At 43.3% G+C, this 10,927-nt stretch overlaps 1 protein-coding gene across 3 annotated transcripts in view; it reads left to right on the top strand.

Annotated features, from left to right (window-relative positions):
* Positions 1 to 723: 723 nt before the first annotated feature.
* FMO4 (flavin containing dimethylaniline monoxygenase 4) overlaps positions 724 to 10,927 on the top strand; it is an 83,390-nt gene continuing 73,186 nt past the window's right edge. The window contains exon 1 of one of the 3 annotated variants that reach the window (XM_039349019.1): positions 724 to 1,287. In XM_039349019.1, coding sequence (XP_039204953.1) covers positions 1,156 to 1,287 — 132 coding nt within the window. In that variant the 5' untranslated portion in view covers positions 724 to 1,155. The remainder of the gene's footprint in view (positions 1,288 to 10,927) is intronic. The other 2 variants (XM_039349020.1, XM_039349018.1) reach the window with 2 other exon arrangements.

The raw sequence follows: 10,927 nt of genomic DNA, 5'->3' as shown, positions 1-10,927 counted from the left end.
AAGCTGAGGCTGAACTGTGCAATGTTCCTCCAGGTAAAGGAAAATAATCCAGAATCTACTAAGTGCTGGCTTTATCCCCAGAGAAAACTGATGCTTGCAGAGAATACACAGGAATAGGAGAAAGACTAATGCTTAGGAGTGCACATCTTCCACGAGTAGTACAGGTTTCTTTCAAGTGCAGGGGGTTGGACTAGATGACCTCTGAGGTGCCTTCAAACTCTATTATTGTTATATCATGTGATGAAGTTCCTGTGATTCTTGGTTACCTTTTGAGTTTCTCCGTAGTAACAACTCAGTCCTGACAAACTACATTCACTGCCATTGATCCTGCTTTTACTGTGGACTTTCACCTTCAGTACAGCTCCTCCTTCTCTAGAAATAAAGAATTAAAACTGCCATAGTAAGACAAAATACCAATCATATTATGGAATTTGGAAAGCTGTGCCAAAACAGCAAGTGTTGACATATTCAATAACCAGTGGTTTAAAAATAAAAATAGTATGATCTGGCAATGCAACCATTTTGGTTAACTTGATTTAAAATGCTATATTGTAGCACCATTCACTTTTTTTATTTTTACTTTGCTTTTTTCATGACTGAACACTTCCACCCCAATAACCAATAGAATCTGGAGTCCCTGTATTCTCCATATTTATTCTTGGCATTATTATGAGTATCTCTGACACTGTATAGAAGAATGTTGTTCAGGAATGTTGTTTAAGGAGGCAAGAGGGCCTCCCTGAGAAAAGAACAGTGATTTGTATTCCAATATATAATATAAACAGTGCTTGAATTTACCAAACTAACAGGTACTTGCTGGCAAATATATATACTTAAGGGCAGTGCTTTTTTTCTATTAAAAAAAGGTGCTGGAACTCACACACATCATACAACCCCGCCTTGCCTACCCTATAACGTTCCATCCAAAAAAGGTGCCGGAACTCCGTTCTGGGCGTTCTATGAGGGGAAAAAAAGCCCTGCTTAAGGGAGAGAGAAATGCTTCCTGCTTATGCAACTTCACAAGGAAATAGTAAAAGTATAGCTACAGAATTATAACCTTTGTACTTTGTGTCCAGCAGATAATAGAGTGTGAATTAATACCAGTGCAACTTTCTAGGTGCCTCTTCAGAAAAGCCTCTACTCTGACACCAAGCTATGGGACGAAAAGTGGCAATTATTGGGGCAGGAGTGAGCGGGCTGGTCTCTATCAAGTGCTGCCTAGAGGAAGGACTAGAACCCACCTGCTTTGAAAAAAATGATGTCATTGGAGGACTTTGGCAATTCACAGTGAGTATCCCTAATTCAAATTTAAAATTCTGAACAAAAACATCAAACTGTAGTAATTCTGCAAGCATTAACAGAGAAGAACTTTACATGAATCCAAAGATTCTGGAGTTTGGGAATTTTTTTTCCTCTGTATTGTGGGGCCTGTTTTGCTTGTTCCATCAGAGAAAAATGTGGGGCCATTAAATTAAAATACAGGTAGTCCTTGACTTCCAACAGTTCATTTAATGACCGTTCAAGGTTACAAAAGCATTGAAAAAGGTGACTTACGACCTTTTTCAGTTACAACTTTTGCAGCATCCCCATGGTCATGTGATTGTAAGGTTTTTCAGCTCAGAATCCAAATAAATTGCAATAAGACTCTGAACACGAGGCCTCTGGATCAGAACACAGCTTTATTTTCTTTGGATCGATCAAAGAATATATGCTGGACACTCCACTCTCCTTTAGATAGCAGAGAACATGGAGAGCAGAGAGCACGTCATCAGAAAAGGTTTTGCTTTTTATAACCAACAAACCTCACAAGGTTTCTGGGCATCTAAAAAGTTCCTTTGAATCTCTTTGTCTATCCTGGCGTTACACTTCTGCATCTTTAAGCTTGAACACACAATAGCACAATAGCTGGCAATTAGCCCATTAACTTTGTTACTTTGCAGGCCTTAGAAAGCTGTTACATTTTAAAGCCACAGCAGAGAAACAAGAAGGGAAAGTTTTACAATGGGGGGGGGGGAGAGAGAGAGAGAAGAGAAGTGTTGCAATTTCTTAACTAGGCTTTCCCTTGAAACAACACAGTTTAAAGTAACAGAAACATTTTCTTTGGTCAGCACAATTTAGAATACAATGGAGCACATACAGAAAGCAAGCAAAAATAAATGGACAATAGCTGTTATACATGAGAGATTGATTGTGAAAGATTATACTTGGCTTGATCTCTACATTTCCTCCCTTTTTAGGAAAATAGAATGCTTTCTATTTTAAACTAGTAGCACATATTCTTCAGGTAGTGGCATCAGGGTTAGAACTTTGGATGGTTTATCTTGCTTTCCTGTGGCTATAGCAGTCATGCCAGAAATTGTGCTAGCAACAATTGATCTTTCCCAATCCAAGGAACCACAGTGGATTCCATAGTTACCATTTGGTCCTTGTCCTTGGTCTTTTGTTTTACAAGCGTCAAAACCAGTGGTTCTCAACCTTCCTAATGCCGCGACCCTTTAATACAGTTCCTCATGTTGTGGTGACCCCCAACCCCCCATCCAGCTGGCCGGGGGATATCAAAAACTTGACCAAAAAAAAAGAGGAAAAAATGGGAAAGTATAGGTAGTCCTCGACTTACAACAATTCACTTAGTGACTGTTTGAAGTTACAACAGCGCTGAAAAAGTGAATTATGATCATTTTTCACACTTATGATTGTTGCAGCATCCCCAGGGTCATGTGATTTACATTTGGATGCTTGACAACTGATTCATACTTATGACGTTCACAGTGTCCCAGGGTCACATGATCAATGGCCAGGGGGCGTGGCCAGCTGATCACTCAGGTTGCAGAGTGCCTGTGGGGGGGAATCTGTGGGTCTCTGGGATGGGACTGGGGTGGGTGCCTGCCTTCCTTCCCTTGTCCCTTCCTTCCTTCTTTTCTTCATTTCCTTCACCTCCTTCTTAGTCTCTTCCTCCTTCCCTCCCTCTCCCATTGTCCCTTCTTTCCTTCCTTTCCTTCACCTCCTTCTTAATCTCTTCCTCCTTCCCTCCCTCTCCCATTGTCCCTTCTTTCCTTCTTTTCTTCCTTTTCTTCACCTCGCTTAGTCTCTTCCTCCTTCCCTCCCTCTTTCCCATTGTCCCTTCCTTCTTTCCTTCCTTTCCTTTACCTCCTTCTTAGTCTCTTGCTCCTTCCCTCCCTCTCTCCCATTGTCCCTTCCTTCTTTCCTTCCTTTCCTTCACCTCCCTTAGTCTCTTCCTCCTTCCCTCCCTCTCTCCCATTGTCCCTTCCTTCTTTCCTTCCTTCCTTCCTTCCTTCCTTCCTTCCTTCCTTCCTTCCTTCCTTCCTTCCTTCCTTCCTTCCCTCTTTGTCCCTTCCTTCCTTCCTTCCCTCCCTTCCATTGTTCCTTCCTTCCTTCCCTCTCTCATTGTCCCTTACTTCCCTTCCTCTTCGTCCCTTCCTTCCTCCCCTCCTCCATGCCCAGGAAGGGACAAGGGGAGGGGGACAGGCTGCCAGAAGCAGAGGAGAGCTCCGCCCAGCTCACTTGCTCAGCTTCACCAGAAAACATGCCACTTGCTAAGTTAGCAGAAGCCCCAGGATCAACACCGGGCTGCAGCTGATTCGCGCTTCTGCTAAATTAGAAAGCTAGCAAAGCTGGAGCAAGTTTGCTGGGCAGGAGCCAAGGAGAGTTGCTACAGCTGACCTGCTTCTTGGCTGCTCTGCAAAAGCGTGGATCAGCTGTAGAGGTTTGCCCCGATCCTGGACAAGAGGGAAGGAAGGAAGGGCAGAAGGGACAAGGGGAAAGAGGGAAGGAAGGAGGGACAAAGAGGGAAGCGAAAGAAGGAAGGGAGGGAGGAGGGAGGGAGGGAGGGACAAGGGGAGAGAGGGAGAGAAGGAGGGACAAAGAGGGAGGTGAAGGAAAGGAAGGAAGGAAGGAAAGAAGGAAGGAAGGAAGGGACAAGGGGAGAGAGGGAGGGAATGAGGAAGAGACCAAGAGGGAGGGAAGGAAAGGAAGTTCCAGCCAGGAGAGGCTTGCCAGCCCGGCTGCCAAGAAACAGAAAAGCAGAAAGCCAAGGAGAAGAAGGTGGTGGTTTCCTCCCAAAGGGGGCTCCTTTTCTCCACTCCTTCCCTGGGTTTGTGGGGAATTTCTCATCACCAACGCTGGCAGGTGCTCCTTCGAGCCCACCGTGAGCTTTCTTGCCCCCTTTGCTTATCCCCCCCCCACTTTTGTGAGGATTGTGGCGCCCTTGGGAAGCTGATCGTGCTTTGAAGCTTAGGAGAGGAGGAGGAGTCCCTTCCTCCTTCCCTCCCTCTCTCCCTGTCAAGTCCTGGCGGGCTCGACATGAACGGGCGGAGGAGGAGTCAAGGATGGGCGGGGTGGCAAAGGAGACCGGCGGCCATCGCCAGACCTCCCGGCTGACAAGCGCAAGTTCGGGGATCGCCAGCTGACGGGTGAAGGAGTTGGGCGCTGCAGCGGCCTCCCCTTCACTGACCTGTGTGCACGAGAAGAAATCAATCCGGTTGCTGCACAATGAGTCTCTGGGGAGGGCAGGGCCTTGCTCTGCGCCTGCGCTCTTCATGCGCCCCCTGCAGGGCACATTTGGTAGAGTTTGTGCAGACTGCCGCCAAGCAGCATATTTTCCACAATCAAGTGAGGTGAAGCGGAGGAGGGGAGGGAGAGAAGGCAGTTGACAAGCCCTGCCTAAGACCATCGGAAATATGTGTTTCTGATGGTCTTAGGCGACCCCTGTGAAAGGCTCGTACAACCCCCAAAAGGGTCACGACTCACAGGTTGAGAACCACTGGTCAAAACAAAGAGACATTTCTGGACTTTGGTCAAACATCGTGTGATTATAAGCCAATGGTTTGCCATAATTTTTCCCAAGATATGCATATACCCATGCCCTAGAAATGTACCTCACTCCCTTTGGAGTGTGACACACCACTTGGTTGTTTCTGGAATAGGTGGCATATTGTGTCTGGTTATATATGCAGGTAGATTTTGTTCCCTGACATATGTAATCAGAATGATAAACCAGAGTTTTAGTAATTTTAGTTCCTGTACAAGTGGTTTTTATACACTTTTGACAGGATGAGTTGTCATCTGATTTCACATTGCAAACGTAGCTTCAAATCAGTGATAGGTTGACACTCCCACTGGGGCGCTGGGATTGTCTTCAATCTGGAAACAGGGATCCACACCTTGATGCCTTCGACTTTAGCAGCTGTGGTTGTGCTGAGAAGAACCTGGCGAGGATCTGATCACTTGGCACTGGTTGCATTTGGGAAGAGTTCTTTCACTCGAACCCACTCTCCAGGTTGGACACACGGTGGCGCTGTTGTCACAAGTGGTAAAGCGACTTGTATCTATTTGGAAATATGAGACAAAACCTGGGCCAGTTTCTGCAAATATTGGGTTATATTTATTTCTCCTTCATCCCTTGATATTGACTGGGATGAGAAAGGTCTACCATAGAGCATTTCAAAGGTTTCCACTGTCCTTGAGGTAATGCCCTGATTCTAGTTAAAGCAATGGGCAAAACCAAGAAACCCAAGGCAGATGGGTCTCTTGGCATAACTTGGCTAAATGGGTCTTCAATGTTTTGTTAAAGTGTTCTGATTGACCTGAGGCTTCAGGCCTGTAGTTGGAGTGAAGGTACCAGTTGATTCTTAAGTATTTACTAACCCACTGGACAACTTGGGATGTAAAATGTCTGCCATTGTCAGATTCAATACTTCTTGGTACTCCAAATCTTGGAATAATTATTTCTATCATGATCTTGATGACTTCTTTAGCTGTTTGGGTAGCAGTGGGTATGGCTTCCGGCCATCCAGTGAACATGTCAATTAAAACCAAAAGGTTATTCTTTGCTCCTTTCTTAGGCATTTCTGTAAAATCAACTTGGCAGGCCTCTCCTGGATAACAGGTGATTCTGATATGTCCTTGTGGGGTTTTGGCTCCCCCTTTAGGATTATTCCTCTGACATACTTCGCACTGATCCATTACTGTCTTACACAGTCTTCTCACATTCTCAACTCTGTAACGTTTCTCTAACTATCTTTTCATCACTCTTGGATCTGCATGGGTAGCCTGGTGAACTCTTCTCACTATTGGCCAAACTAACTATCTAGGCAGCTGTACTTTGTTATTTACTACCCACCAGCCTTTTTCCCATATACTACCTGCTTCTAATCTGTCTCTACCATCATATAAAGGAGGAAGGGAATCAATAGGTTCTTCTGATATTAGTGCAACTGCACAAATCCTGGTCTCTGGGCAGCCTGTTTTGCCCAACAGTCTGCTGCCTTATTGCCTCTGGACACTAGACCAGAGTCAATTTGATGTCCACGACAGTGCACTATTGCAATAGCCTTGGGTAAATGAATTGCTTCCATGAGATCTTCCAGAAGGGGTTTCATCTTTAAAGTTTTTCCATCTGCTCCCACATAGCTTTGGGATTTCCACAAGGTGGCATGTGAGTGTGCAGCTAAAAAAGCATATTGACTGTCAGTGTATATAGTCACTTTTTGACCTTCTGCTAAATAGCATGCTTTTATGAGAGCTATTAGTTCAGTGGCTTGTACACACATGTGTGAGGGGAGTTGTCTTTGAAGCACCGGTCCATCTTCTGTCACTAATACTAATCCTGTGTGTCTTTTTCCATCTTTCATGAAGGACGAACCATCTGTCCAGAACACCAATTCTCCTTCCATCAATGGCTCCATGTCAGAATCCAATTACATTTCATTTCTATCTACCTACTCTGATGAAAAACCAATTCTTACTCTATTCTGGATTCTGTCATACTACGAAAAGGGAGGAGGGTAAGCATAGGGGGTTTATGACTCTCCCTTCCTTAACTACAAAGTGCCCGTTTGTGGATTCTCATGGAGAGAATTAACCATAACAATGTGGCCATCGCCTTTCATCTCACTCCCCTTTGCTGGCAGTGAGGAAAAAGGGGTGGGAAATACAACACCTGGGATCTGGAAAAAGAGGATGAGTGATCGTGCTGATGGAGTGGACTGATGTATTGAATCGCCCGGAAGAACTGTGGGGTGGGGGATACATGGGAACACTTTAAAACATTGAATGGTGGGAGAGGATTCCCCAGATCCTGTCTAGCATGCCTACAATCAGCTTCTCTTATTAAAGATCCCTGTTGGAAGAGACATTCCAAGAGTTCTGTCTTCTTAAGATGTAAGATTGAGATGGGTCCTTACACTCCGTCTTTAAATCACATCTGGATCCAGTGATGCATTCTAGCACATCTAAGCAGTCATGGAGTGAATCTTCCTCGAGTTTTGGTAGCAGAGTAGCAGGATTTAAAAGCCTCCAATTGTTGTTCACTTTCTGCTGCCAGTAGTAAATCATCCACATATTGTAAAAGTGTTGTAGGTAAAGAATCAAAGTCTCTTAAACCTGCAGATGAAGCAGCAGCAAAGGCTGTAGGGCTATTTTTATATCCTTGTAGTAGTCTAGTCCATATTAACTGGCAGTGATGTCCATTGTCTGGGTCTTTCCATTGCAAGGCAAAATAATCCTGGCACTCTATGGCCAAGGGGATGCCAGAAAAGGGCATACTTTAAGTCTATTACTGTGTACCACACTTGCGATGTGATAGGATGGTCAAAAGGGTGTAAGGATTGGCCACCACAGGATGCAAAGCTTGAATTCTAATGTTTGTCTCTTTAAGGTCCTGCACTGGTCTCCAAGTCCCATCAGGCCTTGGGACTGGAAAAATTGGGGTGGACCATGGAGACTGAGTTTCTCTGAGAATGTCAAAATTAAAAAATGTTTGAATATGTTCTTTTATGCCAATGCAAGCCTCCCTTTTTATTGGATACTGCCTTATTGAAACAGAGGCTGCACCGGGCTTCAGTTTTGCCAAATGAGGAACAGCAAATTTAGCATATCCAGACATTCCCTGGTTTCACACAAAAGGGTTAATGCGAGAGTCTGAAGGTGGCTTAGAATCCTGCAGATTCAGGAAACACAAATAAGCCTGATCATGGGGAAAATTTAGCTGTACTCCTTGAGGGGAGCACTTGAGGATGGCTCCCAATTTTTCTAATAGATTCTTCCTAACAAATTGATAGGACATTGAGGCAAAATGAGAAATGAGTGGGTTACGCTTGGTCCATAAATCCCTTAACTTCCAAGCCTCCACTCTGTTTGGCAGTTTCTATATTCCCTGTGACGCCTACTATGGGGATATTTTGAATAGCTAGACATGGCACATAGGGTCATTGAGGATGCTGTAAGTTGTCCCGGTGTCAACAAGAAAAAATTGGAATTTTCCCCCACTTGTAACTCCACCAGAGGTTTGGGGGTAGAAACTAATCTTCCAGAGCTCTGTCAGTATAGTTCTTCGTCTGTTGGGTTGGGGATTTTGTCTATTCAGGGGGCATTCTTTCTTCCAATATCCCATCTGTTTGCATTGAGCACATTGGTTTCTCTGTAAATTCCCAAGATGTGGGTTTGGAGGTCCTCTCTTAGACTAGGACTGTAATACCACTGCTATGAGGTAGCCTGTTTCTGCATTTTCTTTTCTTCTTTTTCCTCCTCTCTTTCCTCTTAATGGGAATAGACAGTTTGAATCAGGACCTCCAAAGATTGGGCAGTTGGAGCATCTAATTTTTGAAGCTTCTTTCTGATATCAGGGTCACTCTGTCCCACAAAAGTCATTTTCATAATGACTTCATTCTGAGAGGCATCTGGATCTAGATCAGTGAAGCGTCGGAAGCCATCTTTTAAATGGATTAAAAAGTCTATAGGGCTTTCTTTTGGCTCTTGCACGATTTGACGTACTCTGTGAAAATTTACAGTTTTTGGGACTTCTTTCTTGAGACCCTGAATGATGGCTTTCTGTGCCTCCCTCAAAACTTCCATGCCTGTAGCATTATTGGCATTTATTTCAAAAGCTGGAGCCAATAGGTTTGCAGGTTCTGGCCAGCATTCTGTCGGACGATTGTTAATGGCTGCCCACTTGGCTTTGTAATGTTTTTCTGTAGCTTCCAAAAACTGTCACTTGTCTTTTGGGCCCAGGAAGGCAGCAAGCAGGGTATGCAGGTCAGGTACAGTTGGTCTGTGAGTTGCCGCATCCTTTGAACTAGTTCTTTTTTTAAAGATTTTACTTATTTTTTCTTACATACATATAATAATTTTTCAACCAAGGTGCAATCTGGGTTTAAAAAAATGTTAATACATATTTAATTCCTAATCCTTCATTTTTTCCTCTAGCCATTGATAAAATAAGTCCCAAGTTTGATAATATTCTGTTTCTTCTTTTTCTTTCAATCTCATAGTCAATCTATCATCTCTGTGCATTCTAGTATTTTTTAATTATTTCTTCATCTGATGGTATTCCTTCATTTTTCCAACATTGCACAAATATTATTCTTGCAGCTGTTGTGACGTGTAAAATCAAATATAGGCTTTGTTTGTTAGTCTTTTCTGGCATTATACCTAATAAAAAAAGTTCAGGCTTAAAATCTACATGTTTTCCCAACATCTTTTCTAACCAAGTATGTATCATTTTCCAATAGCTCTTTGCTTTATCACAGGACAAGTAGCAATGGATGGGAACTAATCAAGGAGAGAAACAACCTAGAACTCAGGAGAAACTCCCTGACAGTTAGAACAATTGTTGTTAGTGGAACAATCTGACTCCAGAAGCAGTGAATGCTCCAACAATGGAAGTTTTTAAGAAGAGATTAGACAGCCATTTGTTTTTAAGAAGAGATCAGACAGCCATTTGTCGAAAATGGTATAGGGTTTCCTGCCTGAGCAGGGGGTTGGACTAGATAAGACATGTCAAACACAAGGCCCGGGGGCCGGATGCGGCCCACAAAGTGGTTTCATGTGGCCTGTGAAGCCATCCTGGAAACAGTGAGGGAACGGCCTTTGCTGCCTTGGCCCTGGCCCAGACCAGCCGGGAGCCAATGTACAATTTTGTGGTGACCATCTTGGCACTTGCCCCGGTGGACCATGCCTTGGCACTTGCCCCGGTCCCACTCCCTTCTGCCAGAGACCCTCAGATCTGTCCCACTCCTGCCCAGGCCCCCATAGGCACCCTTGACATGAATGATGTAGAACTGGCCACACCCACACAGTAGGCCACACCCACCCCATCTATGTCCACCAGTAGCCTGCACCCACTCTGGCCACACCCAGTCCCTCCAGGGCAACTGCAGTGCTGATGCAGCCCTCAGTGAAATTGAGTTTGACACCCCTGGACTAGATGACCTCCAAGGTCCCTTCCAACTATTATTATTACTAATTATTATTATTATTATTATTATTATTATTATTATTAGTCCACCAAACATGATAATACGTGCCTGAATTATTTTTACATTTCCAACATTTATCTGACATATTTTTAAACATTTTTGCTAGTCTTGCTGGTGGCAGGTGCCATCTGTAAAACATTTTATATACATTTTCCTTATACGAAGTTGACATTTTCAATTTATAATTTCTAGGCCATAACTTTTGCCATTTTCTAGTTCTATATTATACCCCAAAATTTTCCCCCATCTTATCATTGTTTCTTTAATTTGTTCGCTTTCCATTTCCAGAATTAACAAAAAATTATACATTTTCTTAATTAATTTCTCATCTGAAGTTAATAAAATCTTATCAAATGCAGTTTGTTCTTTCTAAAAGCCAAATAATTTAATGTCTTTTTTGTATCTATTTTTCATTTGTAAATGTGCCTACCATGACAAGTTGATACCCTGATTTTCCAGTTCTTGTTTAGATTTTAAATTCCCTTCAGAATTTAGAATATCTCTATATGTCCCAGTTTTTTCAAAATCTTCCAAATTTGGATGTACAAATGCTTCCATAGTTGACAACCACCCTGGAATTTTCATGTATAGTTTACTTTTAATTTTTTCTCATACTGTTAACAATGCATTCCTTATATAGTGATTTTGGAAAT

Source organism: Crotalus tigris, unplaced genomic scaffold, assembly GCF_016545835.1.
Source record: "Crotalus tigris isolate CLP2741 ecotype Arizona unplaced genomic scaffold, ASM1654583v1 scf7180000018217.1405312, whole genome shotgun sequence".
NCBI classification, from domain to species: domain Eukaryota; kingdom Metazoa; phylum Chordata; class Lepidosauria; order Squamata; family Viperidae; genus Crotalus; species Crotalus tigris.
This window is presented reverse-complemented; position numbering and strand designations above follow the sequence as displayed.